General features: G+C 37.5%; 1 protein-coding gene across 7 annotated transcripts in view; it reads right to left on the reverse strand.

Moving 5' to 3' along the window:
- Positions 1 to 19,094, reverse strand: part of Fam120c (family with sequence similarity 120 member C) — a 125,602-nt gene that overhangs the window by 83,016 nt on the left and 23,492 nt on the right. For all 7 annotated transcript variants that reach the window (XM_071606782.1, XM_027950205.2, XM_027950206.2 and 4 more), the window contains exons 2-4: positions 8,468 to 8,714; positions 7,119 to 7,201; positions 2,719 to 2,847 (exon numbers count right to left, since the gene is read on the reverse strand). In XM_071606782.1, the coding sequence (XP_071462883.1) occupies positions 2,719 to 2,847; positions 7,119 to 7,201; positions 8,468 to 8,714 (459 nt within the window). The remainder of the gene's footprint in view (positions 1 to 2,718; positions 2,848 to 7,118; positions 7,202 to 8,467; positions 8,715 to 19,094) is intronic.

Here is a 19,094-nt window from a genome sequence, read left to right on the forward strand (position 1 = left end):
GGGCTGTGGCTGCGGATCAGTAGTAAAGTACTTGCCTAGCACATGTGAGGCACTGGGTTTGATCCTCAACACCACATGAAAAGAAATAAAATAAAGATTAAGAAATGCAAATAATAAAAAAAAAATAATTCACTGACTGGGTATGGTGGCACACACCTGTAATTACAGTGACTTGAAAAGTCAGCCTCAATTACTCAGCAAGATCTAAACAATTTACACCTTATATCAAGATAAAAATAAAAAGGACTAGGGATGTGGCTAAGTGGTTAAACATACCTGTGTTCAATCCCAAGTACCAAAATAATAATAAGTAAATAAGAGAGGTGTGGTGGCATACACCTATAACTCAGGGGCTTAGGCAGGAGGATCACAAATTCAAAGTGAGCCACAGCAACTTAACAAGGCCCTAACTAAGCAAGACCCTGTCTCAAAAATAAAAAAATAAAAAATAAAAAAAGGGCTGGGGCGGTAGCCCAGTGGTTAAACACTCCTGAGTTCACTCCTTGGTATCAAGAAAAAAAAAATAAATGCATTTTAAAAATTACTGATCAAGCACTGGTAAAAAAGTAATAGTAACTGGTTTAGCAAGGTCTTTACAAATTTAAACATATGCTTACCACATGACACAAAAATTCCACTCCCAGATATGTACTAATGTCCACACAAAAACCTGTATACAAGTATTTATAGCTTTTGTATTCATAATCACCAAAATTATAATCAACCTAAATAGGGGCTGGGGATATAGCTCAGTTGGTAGAGTACTTGCCTAGCATGCACAAGTCCCTGGGTTCAATCTCCAGCCCCCCCCACCCCCCAAAAAAACAAAACAATAACCTAAATAACCTTTAGGGGTGAATGAATAAAAAAACCTGTGGTATATCCATACAACAAATATTATTCAACAATAAAAAGGAACAAATTATTTACATGTGTAACATGCAACAACTCAGCATTATATTGAATGAATTTTATATTGAATAAAAGAAATCTCAAAAGATTATCTACTGTATGACTGATTCCATTCATATGACATTTCCAGAATACAAAACTTCAGTGACAGAGAATAACTGATGGTGCAGGGGTTTGCGATAGGCTTGAGTGTTCTTACAAAAAGATAATCAATTTGCTAAAAATAAAACCAACATATTTTCATAATTTTTAGTTTAATTTTGTTAGGATAAAATTCCACTTGAAGCCTGACACAATGGCACACACCTGGAATCCCAGCGACTCAGGCAGCTGAGGCAGGAGGATCTTGAGTTCAAAGCCAGCCTCAGCAAAAACGAGGTGCTGAGCAACTCAGTGAGTCCCTATCTCTAAATCAATTACAAAACAGGGCTGCAGATGTGGCTCAGTGGTTAAGTATCCCTGAGTTCAATTCCCCAGTACCAAAAAAAAAAAAAAAAAAAAATCCCAATTGAGTCCTTTCTCCCATAAATGACCATGAAATTTTGATTCATGATTTAGTGCACTCATTTTAAGTGTCTTTTTCATTACCCATTTAATCCTCCACTAAGTAAGACCTCCTTTATGTTAAAATATACATCAAAAATGGCTGGGTTGGGCTGGGGATGTGGTTCAAGTGGTAATGCGCTTGCCTGGCATGCGTGGGGTGCTGGGTTCAATCCTCAGCACCACATAAAATAAAGATGTTGTATCCACCGAAAACTGAAAAATAAATATTAAAAAAAATTCTCTCTCTCCCTCCCTCTCCCTCTCCCTCTCCCCCTCCCTCCCTCTCTCTCTTAAAACATGGCTGGGTAACTTCACTTAGCATTATCTTCTCTAACTCCATCCATTTACCTGCAAATGCCATTGTTTTATTCTCTTTTATTGCTGAGTAATATTCCATTGTGTATATATGCCACATTTTTTAACCCATTCATCTACTGAAGGCCATTTAGGTTGGTTCCACAGTTTAGCTATTGTGAATTGTACTGCTATAAAAATTGATGTGGCTGTGTCCCTGTAGTATGCTGTTTTTAAGTCCTTTGGGTATAGAACGAGGAGAGGGATAGCTGGTTCAAATGGTGGTTCCATGGGAGGAATAGACAAACTCTAGATAGGGCAGAGGGGTTGGAGGGGAAGGGATGGGGCATGGGGCATGGGGTTAGAAATGATGGTGGAACGTGATGATCATTATTATCCAAAGTACATGTATGAAGACACGAATTGGTGTGAATATACTTTGTATACAACCATAGATATGAAAAATTGTGCTCTATATGTGTAATAAGAATTGTAATGCATTCCACTGTCATATATAAATAAATAAAACGGAAGCAAATATTGGCTTAAAAAAGTGGCTGGGGATGTAGGTCTGTGGTAGAGAATTTGCCTAGCATATGAGGCCCTAGGTTTGATCCTCCGTACTGGAAAAAATTGATTAGAAGGAGATATGTCAGATTAATTTAAACAATTCACTTAAAATATCATTACCTAGAAACTGGTAATGGTATTTTAAGTTAATTTTTTCCCTTATGTATTGTATTTTCTAGAGGGATTATTTTACTTTAATCATCAGTTAAAAGAAAACCTTTCAATCCAAGCCTAATAATATTTTAAAGGAAATAAAATTTGGGGGCTTTAATCTATAAGATCGGAGGAGACAAGCAAAGAGAAGTTATATGTCATTGAAGACAACAGGAGACTTGCTGGTGTTGCTGGAGAAGGTAAGACAACTGTCAATTCTTAGGAAAGAGAAGGCTAGCTCACCTGAGATTGTTTGAAAACATCCTTCCCAACCACATCCAGGTTTGAAGGGTCTTTGATAGAACTAACATACTCAGAAACAGCCTTGATCACCACATCACAGGGTGGAAGAACCAGTTGATGAGCTCGAACCTAGAAAAGGCAAGATAAAGAATGGTTACTAATGTCAAGATGGATCACTAAACAGGACGTAGTAATTCAACCCTGTAATCCCAGGTACTTGGGAGGCTGAGGAAGGAGGATTGTAAGTTTGAGAGCAGCTTCAGCAATTTATCAAGTCCATGTCTCACAATTTTAAAAGGGCTAAGGATGTAACTCAGTGGTAGATTTTCCCTGAGTTCAATCGCAAATGCCATAGATTTTTTTTTTTTTTTTTTTTTTAGGAAAAGATGGATCATTTAGAAAAAAGTTAGGTGGGGATGAGATATGGAATTCAATAAATCACTGAGATAAACTATATTTAAAATAGTTTTTTCTCCACTTATTCTCAGTACAAAGGACCTGGAAAAGATTGGAAAAATATAAAGACATAAAAACATACCATTTTTAATCCTACTACATAAATAACAATTGTCTGATGATACTGCCATAATCAGCTAGTTCTCTTTCATGAGATGTTTTATCTGCTTCCAACTTTTTACAAAATATCTTTATTTATTTTTATGTGGTGTTGAGGATCGAACCCAGTGCCTCACTCATGCAAGGCAAGCGCTCTACCATTGAGCTACAGCCCCAGCCCCGTTTCCAACTTTTTGTTATTAAAAGAAATGTTACAATGTGTGGACCATCTTTGGATCCTGATTCGAATTAATCACAAAAATGCCCTTTTGAGATAATCAGTAAAACCTGAAAATGGACTAGATGTTAGATTATACCAAGAGATTAGCATTGTCTGTTAGTGATTATGGCAGTGTGCTTGTGTAAGAAAATGCTCAAGTTCTTTAGTGATATATATATACCAAAGAATGTGGGGTTGAAATAACATGAATTATGGCATTTTGCTTTAAAATACACTATACACACACACACACACACACACATAATATATATATATATATCTCAACAACAAACCCCAGCAATGTTAGCAAAATCTTATTTACCTAATTTTTTCAGTACTGGGGATGGAATATGGGGTTTCACACATGATAGGTAAGTGCTCTACCTCTAAGCTACATCCCCAGCTCTCTTTTAATTTTTTGGTGCCAAGGAATGAACACAAGGGCATTTAACCATTGAGCCACATCCCCAGACCTTTTTTATTTTTATTTTATGTTTTTTGGTACTAGGGATTGAACTCAGGGTCACTTAACCACTGTGCCACATCTCCAGCCCTATTTAGTATTTTATTTAGAGACAGGGTCTGAGTTGCTTAGTGCCTCACTTTTGCTGGGGCTGGCTTTGAACTCGAGATCCTCCTGCCTCAACCTCCTGAGCTGCTGGGATTACAAGTGTGTGCCACCATGCCTGTCCCGTTTTTAATTTTTTTTAGCTGAACATGGACATAATACCTTTGTTTTACTTATTTATTTTACGTGGTGCTGAGAACCAAACCCAGTGCCTCACATGTGCAGCACAAGCGCTCTACCACTGAGCCACAACCCCAGTCCCTATTTTTTTAAAATTTTGAGACAGGGTCTTAATAAGTTGTTTAGGGCCTCGCTAAGTTTCTGAGGCTGGCTTCAAACTTGTGATTCTCCTGACTCAGCTTACCCAGTTGTTGGGATTACAGGTGTGTGCCACCAAGCCCAGCCTCTCTAGCCCTTTATAAAATTTCATTTTGAGACAGGTCCTCACTAAATTGCATATGCTGGCCTTGAACTTGCAATATTCCTGTCTCAGCCTCTTGAGTAACTAGGATTATAGGCATGTGTCACTTGAAATAGGCTTGATACTTGAAAATGTTTTAAAGAAAAATTTTGATGCTATGATGAAATGTAGGTATGACTTACTGCCCACTTTCCAATTAATTATAAGCTTATTCAAATGGTAATTACTGAATTAGAGTATAATGTTCTTAAATGCTTTGATAAAAACTGTTTTGACAAAATGATGTACCATTTTTTCCTTTAAAAAATATTTACTGCACACTATGTGCTAGTACTGCTTTAAGTACCAAGGACATGGCAGTGAATAAGAAACACAAATTCCTGCCCATGTGGGAGCTTAAATTCTAGTATAAGTGTGTTGGTATGTGGTGAGGGGAGTCAAAATTAATAAATAAGTAAAATATATAGTGTGCTAGAGGTAGATAAAAGCTAGGAAAAAAAAACATAAGTAGAGAAGCAACATGGAATTCAAGTACATGTATGTGTGCAGGTGCAAATATGTGTGTGTACACATAAAATTTTAAATGGGTATGTGCATAAAATTTAAGAGTGATCAGGAAAGGTCTTATTGAGAAAATTCTAGAAGTGAGGAAATGGCTATGTGAGAGTAAAAGGCATTCCAAGTAGAAGAAATGTCAAGTGCAGAGGTTCTAACATGAGATCAGAGGTATAAAAGGGGGCCAGACAGTATAGGGGTTTATAGAATGTGGTAATGATTGGGTGAGTGACATCCATTGATACACTGAAAACAGACTGGGGTGGGAAGACATTATAGGCACAGAACCATCCATTAGTAAGCTATTGCAATAATCCAGGCAAGAAATAATGGTGGTGCATGTCTGTGATCTCAGAGACTCAGAGATTGAGGCAGGAAGATTAAATTTCAAGGCCTATTTTGCCTTGAACTGTCTCAAAAAAAAAAAAAAAAAACAAAACAGAAAAGGCCAGGAGTGTAGCTCAGTAGTAGAGCACCCCTTGATTCAATCCCTAAAAAACTGGGAAAAAAAAGATGCCCATTTATACATGTAAATGAAGATGTTTAGTAGATAGATATTAGAATTTGGAATTTGAGAAAGAGGTTAGAGCTGGAGGCATAATCTTGAGAGCCATCAATGGGCAGAAGGTCATAAAGTCATGAGACTGGATGAAATCATGTGTGTACATAGAAGAGAAGAAAACCAGGATAGAACTCTGGGACACTTCACATTTTTAAGATAAGAGAATAACAGAGGACACCGAGATGCAGCAATCAGTGAGACAGGAGGAAATCTGAAGAGAGTGGTTTCCTTAAAGACAAATGAAGAATGAGCAACCATGTCAAATGCTGCCAATTGGTCAAGGAACATGAAAACAGATAACTGGTCACTGGGTCTATCAACTTGGAGGTTACTGACAAGGTCAAGGGCAAATTCAGCAAATCAGATTGAAGAGAGAACAGGAGAGGAGGATAGTAAGCAGCTTAATAATAGACAACTCTTTAGAAGACTTTGATATGAGAAGAAATATGTAGCAGTTGGGTGTTAGTGGGTTTTTATTTTTATTTTTGGGGGGTCACTGGATTTTTACTTTTATTTTTTGGTACCAGGGATCGAACTCAGAGGTGCTTTACCACTATATATACCCCAGCCGTTTTTTTATTTTGCAAGGTCTCACTAAGTTGCTTAGGGTCTCCCTCACTAAATTTCTAAGTCTGTCTTTGAACTTATGATCCTCTTGCCTCAGCCTCCTAAGCCGCTGGCATGCACCACCATGCCCGACTTGTTTTATCTTTTAAGATGGATGTATGTTTATACATTTGGTGGGGAAAAAAAAAACAAGAGAGAAAAATAGATGATGTGAAGAAGGAGAAGAATTGCTATACAAATGCCCTTAAATTGGCAAGAGGGGATAGAATCTAATGTGAGTGGAGGGGTTGGCTTTTGATAGGAGAATGGACAGGTCATCCACAGTTAACAGGAGCACATGGGCACACAGATATATGCTGGTGAGGTAAGGAGGGTTTGGGAGCTTATGAAAGTTCTCTTCCCGTTGCTTCCATTTTCTCAGTGAAAAGGAAGGGGGATTATGTACTGAGAATGAGCAAATAAAGAAGTATTTAGGCTGGAAGAAAGAGATAATATGAAACAGTCATCTAGGAAAGTGAGAGAATGAGAGAAATACAATACAATCACCATCTTACACTACCACCAGAAGTGAAGGTGGGCATCAGTCTCAGCACAGCCTTGATAGCAGTAGACTAATTTTTCAATATTTGCTTGACTGTTAACAAAAAATATCATACTGCTCATTTAATTCACATGCCTGGTCACTAGAGATGTTGAACATCTAGTCATAGTATTATTGGCCACTATATTTCCTCTTTGGTGAATTGTCTGTATCAGTTCTTTGTTCATTATTTTACTAGTAGGATAATAGTATTTTTCTTTATAGATATGTATGGATTCTTATAAGGATATTATTACAACTAATTTTATCTGTATCTGAAGTGTTTTGAATCTAATGAAAGATAATTATTCCATCAAATTCTAAAACTTGATTACCCTCTAATGTGTACATGCAGGAAATGGGACACATTACCTTAAGGGATGCAAGAGGATGTTCTGGTCCCAAGAGGCTCCAGTGAAAAGCAGCCAAGTCCTCATCTGGGAGAATGTGGTTACCTATAAAGTACATTTGTCATTTATTGACTATACCAATGTTTCCTGGAACCCCCAGGCCATGAAAAAGATCCTGGGAGAGAAAATGACCAAATAATTAACATAGATCGATATTCTTAATATAATAATTACAGTAGTGATGTGTTGATTACCTACTACATATCATGTGTATTATATGTATCATTTTTATAATATCAATGCATGATAGTATTATTTCCATTTACAGATAAGGAAACTGAGGTTCAGACAATTTTGGTGACTTGGCCCTATAGGTATGTACATACCAGGATGAAAAGCTAAGTCTATATAATTCCAAGCTCATGCTATTACCTATCATGTAGTTATGCTGGCTTTTATAATAGCAGCAACAAATTAATTACTTTCCAATAAGTGCCGAGCATTTTATATCTCGTTTCATTTAACCTCGTCAATAAAACTATGAGGTATTATTGTTCCCATTTCACAGATGAGAAAATTGAAATGGGCAAAGTGTGACTTCAGTGATTTGCACGAGGCCCAATTCCAAAACTTGTGCTGATACTCTTAGGTTACTCAAACTCATATCCTTTGGAATTACAGAGCAGTGATCACATCTAACATAAATATATTAACCTTCATGTTGTAATTAGTTGGAAAACCAATTCAAAACATAATCCACTCTCCAGAATTTACTTTAAATACATCCTTAAAAGACAGTATAATAGAGGGTTAGAGGAATGGATAAAATATATGATAAAGCAAGTATTGTAAAATGTTAATGGTATATAGGTGGTGGATATAGTGTTTCCATTGCAAAATTCTTTCAGTTTTGCTGTATTATGGAAATTTTCATAATAAAATATTAGTACAAAAGAAATGAAGAGAAAAAGAAAAATATAATCAACAATTTGTGTTCCTGATCCAAATTTAGACACTGGGAAAGAAATGCTAATTATCTGAGTGAGGAACCAAAATAACTAGGACAAATGAAATATTTAGCCTAAGACAGTACTCTGCATAAATGTTATAAAATGTAAAAAATAATAAGTTTTACAAGAATACAAATAATGTTTTGGAATATCCTATAACAATCCATGAATCAAACATTCTGAGTTTTAGGGTGTCCCACAAAGAAGTCCAAGCATCCACTGTGTTTTCTGCATCATGGTGTTTGGCATGAGAATTTTTAAAAAGATGAACCCAATGATGATAGGCTAAATCACTCAAGTTTTTAATCCTTAATAATGGAAGAGGAAAATTTACTTGGACTTTTTCTTTTGGACTACATACCTAGCAGTGCAGCAAATATGGGAAAATTCATCCGCTTGAGGCCCAGCTGCTTGGCCACCTCCTGCATCAGAAACTGATTAGTAGTAAGGTTCTTCCCATTCCAGCTCAGTTTCAGAGCATGGGAACTGTAGTAAGAGGGAATATTGTAGAGTGCATACTCGGAGTCATGGGCAAGAAGGCCATGAAAGCCATTTTCCCTGAAAAAAGCCACCACTTCCAAATGGTGATCTTCAAGGCTCTGAAAGACCTAGGAGAGAGAAAAAAAAACATTTCATATGCTACAAAAACTGGTCTGCACTGTTATAAGTCAGGAAAATTTTATAATTTGATGAAATTTAAGATTACATGTGGTTGCGCAGAATATATTTAAAAAGAGCAAAAACAAAACCAGAGTGTTCTCTCAGCCTAAAACTTGATTATTTCTATAAACAAAGACAGAATTGTACATGTGTTCACTCAAAATTCCCAGTATGTTTTTACTTCTTTTATGAAAGTTGGCCTAAGACTCTTCAAAATCAGAAGGCTAAAATTAACATGGTATATATTGCATAACTTTCAAACAATGACAGAGAAGATCTTTGTTAGAAAAATTATAAAACCATTAATTATTGCTCACAATCTACTATGTACTATGCATATTCTACCTACATTATCATCAGATCAGCCATGACAAGGTACGTTTGGATGAAAACCTCAGAATGAATGTAGAAACAGAAACTGACATTCATTTCTTTTTTAAAATTCATGCTTTTTTATCTTAGAAGCAGTTTATACTGCAAAAGCACACACCTAAGGCACTTCCAACACAAAGACGTCAGAAACTTCACCCCATTTTAGAAATGGGGAAACAAAGGCTGTTAAGAGGTTGGCTGTCCCCAGAGTGGCATAATGAGTGGTAAACAGAATTAAAACACAGACTGATCTGACTCCAGTACACATACATTTTCCACTGTACCAGCACCTTTGTGGAGAGCATTTTTTGTTTGGTTTGGTACTAGAGGTTGAACCCAGGGGTGCTTAACCACCAGCTAAGCTCCCAGTCTTTTTTTTTTTTTAATTTTAGACAGTTTAGACTTACTAAGTTGCTTCAGGCCTTGCTAAATTGCTGAAGTTAGTCTCAATCATTTGATCTTTCTGCTTCAACCTCCCCAGTTGCTGGGATTACAGGTGTGCACCACCACCACCAGCTGAGAGAACTATTTTTTTTTTTAGTACCAGGGTCACTTGACCACTGAGCCACATCCCCAGCCCTATTTTGTATTTTATTTAGAGACAGGGTGTCACTGAGTTGCTTAGTGCCTCATTTTTGCTGAGGCTGGCTTTGAATTCATGATCCTCCTGCCTCAGCCTCCCAAGTTCCTGGGATTACAGGCATGTGCCACCACCGTGCCTAGCTTGAGAGAACTATTTTTCATGGAAAAGTGACAGACTGTTACATACCCCTCCTGTATGCACCTCTACTGCTACACTTGAAGCATATTAATGTTACCTATATATTGGCTTCTACAGAGACTTTATATTTCTGGCTCCCACATAAGCCCTAGTGCATGATAACACTAATGCTAATGACTAACAGATACTGAATATGTATGAAGCAATGTTACAAATACTTAACATGCATTAACTTGTTAAATATTCACAATAACCTTATGAGGCCATAATTACTATTAGTATAACTACTATTAGCCCCCACCCCTATTTTAACTTATTATCTCCAAGGTAACACAATTATAATGAGAAAATCCTAGATGTCAGCTCAAGACCCTATGGACCTTGATAATGTTGTTAAACTCAATTTACCTGTTTTTCATTTAAGTTGTAAAGGGTTTATAATTTTCTGGAGTCCAACAGAAGTTTCAATGCTTTAAATTTTTGCTATGGAAAAAGAGTTTAGTCAGTGTTGACAATAATGCTACATATTAGGTCACATAAAGGGAGGTACACTGATAAGCAGATAAGTGAAGCAAGGTCTATGTTATTTTATATTTAGACAAAGGAACCACCTAGGTATTTGGGTATACCTAGATTTATGATTAACTCCAAGATGTGTTAGGATACAAGTAGTTTTATGTTGTCCCCTGGTGATAGTTTCTTGAAGTTTATCAGTCACATAAACATCAGGCAAAGTGTAGTGTGATATGTTCTTTCATCCTAACAGGATCACATAAGCATCATAAACCATATTTTACAGATGAGGAAACTGAGGCTGAGAGAGGTTAGGTGCCATGCTCAGAGCTAGGAAGCAGTGATTTGTGTCAGATTAACATTAAAATCCATGTTCTGGGGCTGGGGTTGTAGCTCAGTAGTAGAGTACTTGCCTAGTACATGTAAGGCACTGGGTTCAATTCTTAGAACCACATATAAATATTTAAAATAAAGGTTCACTGACAACTAAAAATATTTTTTAAAAAAATCCATGTTCTGTTCACTACAACATCTAATCTTTCACTGGTCTGACGCTGATTATTCTACAATCCAAGTAATTTCTTCTTTTTTCTACTGGTGATTGAACTTAGGGATATTTTACCACTGAGCTACTTCCACAGCCCTTCTTACTTTTTTGAGACAGGGCTTTGCTAAGACTGGCCTTGAACTTGAGATCCACCTGCCTTAGCCTCCTGAGTCACTGGAATTTCAGGCATATGCCACTGCACCCAGTTCTACCCAAGTGATTTCAACTCCAGAAAGCTAAGGATTAATGATTTTAAACTAATCTGGTGGTTCCTAAGATACAAGGAATGTAAATCACAATAACCAGAAGAGCTTTTCCAAATATACTAACCTGGACCTGACCTCAGATCTGCTGAAACAATTTCCTGAATGTGATCCAAACACACATTTCAAAATGGTTTCCAAAAGGTTCTGATGCACACCCTCAATTAAGAATCACTAAACAAAGCCAATTATTCATTTATTACTTAGAATAAGAGGGGCGAGGATCATGGCTCAGTGGTAGAGTATTTGCCTAGCATGTGTGAGGCACAGGGTTTGATTCTCATCACTGCATGTAAATAAAGATCCATTGACCACTAACAAAATATTTTAAAAAAGAATAAACAGAATGTCTAGAGCTAATCTGCAGCAAAATTTTAAGAAAATCTCAAGGTTCTAGGTATAGAACCTCTTTCACTACACATTCTGGGATAGAATAATAAAAGACAACAGAATAAGAATATCACAAAACTGTCTTGCAATTCCCCAATATCCCACTCCTACCAGGTTAATTTCATAACCACCTGTTTTCTAAATTACTCCTACTTCCATCTTTGCTCACTTGGGTTTACTTACCTAGAATGCCTTACTGCCTTTCTTGCCCAGTGTGCTGAATACTTTCCATAGGCCCATATTATTCCTGGATAAAAATACCCAAGATATTCTCTTATGCTTGGATAATGTTTCTCACCTTCATTTTACTGCACTGAGACAGATGTCACTGTCACAGAATTAATTTGACAGTACCATCATCTCCAAGTTTTAATCTCATAAATTCTATCTTACTCTTGTGTATATCCCTCCATGGTCCTAATGACAGTGCTAACTGGTAAATAATAGTAAACAAAGGCCTACCAAGGTTGTAAAACAGAAAGCAGCCCTAGCAAATGTGAGGCACCATCATTTATTTAAGCATTTGACTTCTACAGTAGATGTCCTGAAGTCACTGGGAAAAATCTGACTGAATTGCTGGCTACCTCATCTCAAGTACCAATATTAGTTATCAGTTAGGTATCTACAATGTAGCAGGCACTGATCTAAACCCACCTAATTTCCACTAACCTCACAATAATATTGTGAGGCAATATTGAAGTGGTCTTCCCTCAGCCACCAGGATATATTCCAAGACCCCTGAGTAGATGCCTGAAATGGTTGATGGTACTAAGCCCTTTATATACCATGTTTTTATCTTAGACATGCACACAAATTTAATGCCTTTTCCAACTTAACGTTTAAATATTTTGACTATAACTCCTGCAGGTTAAGGTATAACAGCCAAACTAGCTTCAATTTCTTTTTCCTTCTTTACAATTCCATGGATAAAAGGTTCATTTTTACTATAGATCTTAGCAACTTCAGAATGATTTTTTTTCTTTCTTCATCAAGGGAAGTACTTTACTGCTTCTCTTTGTCATACGTGAATTGCCAGCACCACTACTTTTGTGCTTTGGGGTCATTAGTAAGTAAAGTAAGGGTTACTTGCACACAAGCTCTGAGATACTCTAATAGTCAATCTTATCATCAAGATGATTACTAAATGACTAATCAACATGTAATTATATAGCATAGATACACTGGAAGAATGGCACAAAGTTTCATTACACTACTCAGAATTGTGTGCAATTGGGCTGGGGGTTTAGCTCAGTGGTAGAGTGTTTGCCTAGCATGTGTGAAGCACTGAGTTTGATCTTCAACACAGCATAAAAAAAATAAAGGTTTTGGGGCTGGGGTTGTGGCTCAGCAGTAGAGTGCTCACCTAGCGCATGCAGGGCACTGGGTTTGATCCTCAGCACCACAGAAAAATAAAATAAAGGTACTGTGTGTCCAACTACAACTAAAACAAAAATAAATAAATAAATGTTTTGCATCCATCTACAACTAAAAAAAAATTTAAAAAAGAATTGTGTGCAATTTAAGACTTATGAATCGTTCATTTATGGAGTTTTCTATTTAATATTTTTGGGACACAGCTGACCACAGGTACCTGAAACCATGCAAAGTAAAACCATGGATAAGGGGGTGGAGACCACTATATCTCCATTTTACAGATAGATGAGACTCAAAGGATAAAGAACTTGACCAAAGTCACATAGCTAAAAAGTGAAGCTGGGGGATGGGGTTGTAGCTCAGTGGTAGAGTGACTGAACCCAGAAGCACTGAGATCAATCCTTAGCACCACATAAAGATAAATAAAGGTTAAATTCTTTAAAAAATAGTGAAGCTGGACTATAATCACAACATCATTAGTCATCAGAGAAACGCCAGTCAAAGCCATAATGAGAAACCAGTTAATACCCAGTAGGATGACCATAATTTAAAAATTAGAAAATATTGAGTATTGGCAAAAATGTGGACAAATTGGAATTCTTATACATTGTTGGTAGAAATGAAAAGTGGAGAAGCCACTTTGAAAAACAGTCTGCAAAATCCTCAAATGGCTAAACATATGTGAACCAGCAATTCCACTCCTAGATACATACCCAAAATAACTGAAAGGCTACATTCACCAAAACCTTGTACATGAACATTCAGAGTAGCCTTTATTCAGAATAGCTAAAAAGTGGAAACAACACATTTGATGAAAGGTTAAACAAAATGTCATACATCCACACAAGGGAATATTATTCAGCTATACAATGGAAAACAGCACTGATTCTTGGAACAGTGAGTGAATCTTGAGAACAAGCTATGTGAAATAAGCCAGACACAAAAGACCACATGATGAACAACTGCTTTGTGCGAAATGCCCACAATAGGCAAATCCATAGAGGTGGAAAAATAAATTAGAGATTTCCAGGGATTAGAGTGAGGAAGAGGGAAATGGGTACTGGGTACTGGGTTTCCTTTTGAAGTTAAAAAAATGTTCTGTGGGGGCTGGGGATATAGTTCAGTTGGTAGAGTGCTTGTCTCTCATGCATAGGGCCCTGGGTTCAATCCCTAGCACCACCAAAAAAAAAAAAAAAAAAAAGAAAGAAAGAAAGAAAGAAAGCTCTCTAATTAGATAGTGGTGATATTTGCATAACTGAATATACTAAACACTAACAACTTATATATTTTAAAACGGTGAATTATAGGGTTGGGGTTGTGGCTCAGTGGTAGAGTGCTTGCCTAGCATGCAAGAGGCACTGGGTTAAATCCCTGGCATCAAATAAAAATGAAAACAAATAAAAGTAAAGGTATTATGCCCATCTATAACTAAAAAAATATTTTTAAAATGGTGAATTATATGGTATACAAATTATATCTCAATTTTTTAAAAACTGGAGGTAGGATTCATATTCAACTCTGTCCACAAAGCCCAAGCTCCCTAACCCTCAGTTTAATATTTGTTTTGAAATATTTTTTCAGTTGTTGATAGACTTTTATTTTGTGCACTACCTCTTAGCCCCAGCCCCTTAATACTTTTTTACTACAGAAAATTATAATCATACAAAGATCATAACTTTTAAAAAGTGGTACATTATGACCGTTCATAAAGTGGGTTTGATGACATATTTGCACATGCATATAATTTGATCAATTTCACTCCCTAGTACCTCCTCTTTCCCTCCCTGATCCCCTTCCTCAACTCTACTGATCTCCATTCTGTTCCACCCCACTCTCGCTTGCTCTCTCTCACATATACACCATATAGCACCTTCTATAAGTGCACTGTACATGTGCATGACCAATATCATAACATACTTCTCAATGATACAGTTCTCAGAATGTAACCAACAATAAGGAATAAATGCATGATTGTTTAAGAGAAAAATCCAGTAACAAAATAAAAAGATCAACACCAATTTTCTTTTTTAAAATATTTTTTAAGTTGTAGATGAACACAATATCTCTATTTTATTTATTTATTTATTTTATGTGGTGCTGAGGATGGAACCCAGTGCCTCATGCATGCGAGGCTAGCACTCAACCACTGAGCTACAACCCCAGCCTCAATTTTCTTAACTATACAAAAATCAAACATTTCTTTAGTAAGAATGCATGCATAAATTATTAGCTAATAATAAGGGAAAAAATCAAACATTTCTGTTTGGGAAAGGGCAGCGAATGTAAACTCAAAAGGAAATGACAAACAAAAAATCTGGAACTCATAGCACAAAGGGCTAATTTTAGAAAGCACTTCACAAAAAAATAAACAAAAGTTTATAAAAATGATCAAACTCACTAGTGATAAGAGACATGGAAATTAAAGTACTTTTCTATTTTTGTGGTACAAGGGAATGAACCCAGGGGCACTCTACTATTGAACTACATTCCAGTCCTTTTAATTTTTTAAATTTTGAGATAGGATCTCACTAAGTTGCCCAGGTTGGCCTTGAATTTGTGTGAGGAACACAGGAGGACTATCTCAGCCTTCCAAGTAGCTGGGATTGCAGGTGTGTGTACCTAGTTGCAAATAACATACTAGTGAGGGAAAATAGGCACACACAGACACTGCTGGTAGGGGTATAAATTGAACAATCTCTAGGAAGAGCAATTTGGAAAAATTGTCCAAAATTAAAAATACACATATGCTTTGACACAGCAATTCTTTTTTTTTGGCGGCGCGGGGGGGGGGGGGGGGGGCGGTATCCGCCTTCCTCAGCCTCCCAAGCTGCTGGGATTGCAAGCAGGTGCCACCTGACTGACCCAAAAATTCTTCCTTCAGGGATTTATCTTTTAGGTACAGAAAGCACTTGGAATAACAATGCAAATGCTTAAATTTGAACAACTACTTTTCAATTATATAAAACATATATTATATAAAATATTCATTAGCTATTATTTATAATAGCTAATGACTGGAAACAACCTAATTAATTACACATCAATAAGAGGACTAGCTAAATAAATTATAATATATGCATATGATAGAATAGTACAGAATCATAAAATAACAAAACTGTATACATACATGTGGAAAATTTACCAAGATATATTAAATGTTAAAGGCAAGATACATATTAAATTATAAAAGTAAAGGCTGGGGATATAGCTAAGTGGTAGAGTGTGCTTAGCATGTATGAGACACTAGGGTCAATTTCACACATCAAAAGAAAAAAGCATAGGATGGCTGTGTCTTTTAAAAAGGTGTACATTTTGTGTAATGTGTATAATATGAATAATACATATTCTTATATATCATATGTATTTGATGTTATATGTATAATATCTCTGGAACAATATACAACAAACTGATAATATTGATCACCTCTAGAAAAGAGAAACTAGTAGCTGGGGACAGGGATGGGAGATTTTTTTTTAACCATATATCCTTCTGTACCTTTCCAAGTTTGGTATCATGAATTGCAATACTATTCAAAAATAGAGACTCGGGGTGTGGCTTAGTGGTAGAGCACTTGCCTTGCATCTGTAAGGCCCAAGATTCCAATCTCAGCACCACAAAAATATATATCATGGTTGAATAAAAGCAGAACACACAAAGGGGGGAAGTCAAACAATGTAAGAGAGTATACAGTGAAAAGTATTATTCCTTGGTTTGAAGTACCAGTGATTGAACCCAGGGCCACTTTACCACTGAGCTATATCCTCAGCCCTTTTTTATATTTTTATTTTAAATAGGGCCTTGCTAAATTGCCCAAGCTGGCCTCAGACTTGTGATACTCCTGCCTCAGTCCCAAAGGTTGCTGAGATTACAGGCAAGTACCATACCTGGCTAAGTAACAGTCCTTTAATTTCTAGGAGATAATTGGCAGTTCTATGTACCTCCCATGAAGAGACTAATTTAATAGATCTTAGGATCAGGCTGGGAATCTATTTTTAGCAAGAACCCAAGATGTTTTTCACAATGAGGCAAGTTTAAGAAGTAGTCACATCACACAGCATGGCAATTTATTCATAGTAAAATACAACCTAGACTGGAATGCAACCATTAAATCCTAACCAGAGCAAAAAGAAACAGACTTCTAGCTACAATAACCCTCAGAATAGTGAGCACCCTGTCTCCATTTTACACATTTATGATAATTACTACCACCTGTAAGCCGATCTTCCAGTGCCTGGCCCAAACTGGTCCAGTTTAGTTGTTAACCTTGCAATTTTCTAGGAAATAGTTTAGGAAGATTACATGCAAACAACAAATCAGAAAAGCAGTATGTCAGGAGCTGTTCTGGAAATACATACCCTTAAGTCCTGAGCAAGAGATACTGAACAATTATTGTGTCCCTGCAATAACTTGGGCTTTACCTCCGCTTGGATAATGAGGTGTGGCTCCAGGAGTAGGCATCACCCAGTGGGGTTGAGTTACACTCACCTATTCCTTTATAATCCTATCCCTTTACCTTTTTTGGCATAGAACCTCTGCTTGTGTGTCCCCAGTATAAGAATAAAGAATTTCAGTGGCTCTCTCTCTCTTCCACAGACCCCCAAGCTCAGAGAGCCAGCCTGGATTTTGAAAAGGTACTTCTGTGTGTTTGTGTGCTTTCTTTGCCTTTTTCTTAAGTTATTGGAATAGTCAGATTTTGTGAACCCAGCATAGGTTGCCAGCTAGGATAGATGGTGATAAACGGAGACTCCACTGGGATGTTTTAAGGTAGTTGATAAAATGTTTACAGTTAAAGTATAGCCCTCTCTCATAAGAACGCTTTTTATGACTTATTGTGAAACTAACATGGATTTGTTGTGTTTTGAAATGTTTTAGATAAGAATTTTTGAATTTATGTACTGGAATGTATGTAGAGAATGAAGGGAGAGAGGAGAGATTGTTTTATTTGTGGGACGTTAAAATTCCAGAAGTTCTCTGCTTCTAAAAAAGTAAAGTATTTTTAATTTTTTTATTTGATTCTTTCTTTCTAGACTTATTTAGACAACTTGAATTGGGCAAATAAATCTGCTGAGCCTCTCATTGTATCCTTACCAAAAATTAAAGTTCAGTGAACTATAATTCAGCTGTTCTCACACAGATGCAGGGCTCTAACCTGCCACTGGCAATACTTTTAACCTTTATATAACCTGGGCTGGGTGCCAAACCCACACCCCATGGTGCCAGCATCTGCTGCTAGAACCTGCTTTTGAGTTGGGGGAATTTTTAGGTGCCCATGTGCTATGAAGGGAGAGTGCAAGAACGGAGGCACAGCTGTGGCAGCACAAATGGGACCCCAGCCCACTTATGGATCCAGGGTTCTGTTGAGACATCCCCAGGAGCCCCCACATGGTGCTGCCCTAGAGGGATTCAAAACAGGAAAACACAAACAGGTCAGGCAAAATCCAAACATCTGGGGAAGTTTTGGGAGCAAAGTGTGGCTTTCTGATGGAGTTGCTGGCAGGGAAGGGACAAATTGCTGGTTTGCGACCACACTTTTGACAGCCCAGTAGGCAGGTGCCTCCCCAAGGCAACTGGCAAAATGCCCACATGCGATGGGGTCCCCCAGGCAGGGAAAGGTGGACAGATCCAATGACCAACTGTAAAGTGATGGCGCTTGGCTTCCTAAGGCTTGCCCCTGGGGTGCAGCCATGCATGTGTTTTCTCCCTGGGCGCAAGCCCTGCTTGGGTGGGATGAACATAAGCACGGGACACATGCTCAGACAATGGCTGAACGCCAAGCTAGCCCCAGCTATGTGTCCCCTGGGCACAGGCACAGGCCCAGTGGCCTGGGCGAGGCATGGGCAGAGGTCAGTCCAGCGCCAGGGTCTTTTACCATGGGAACCAGATGCGGCCACAGGAGAGGCAAAGAAGCAGACAGCAAAAGGCAATCTTTGTTACCTCCAGCAAATGTGATGCCATGGTGTTACCATGACAACTGTGTGCTTGCCCTGGCAGGTGCAATGTGTCCGGCGCAATGTGTCGTGTCATCAGCAACTGCAGCTACCACACTGTGCTAGCTTCACAAGCCGCGGACAAATCCCTGGGCACAACTGGGTTTCAATCAGAACCACTGGTAATAGAACATGAGAAACATATAGGACCTCAGGCAAA

This window comes from Marmota flaviventris, chromosome X (genome assembly GCF_047511675.1).
Source record: "Marmota flaviventris isolate mMarFla1 chromosome X, mMarFla1.hap1, whole genome shotgun sequence".
Taxonomy (NCBI): Eukaryota; Metazoa; Chordata; class Mammalia; order Rodentia; family Sciuridae; genus Marmota; species Marmota flaviventris.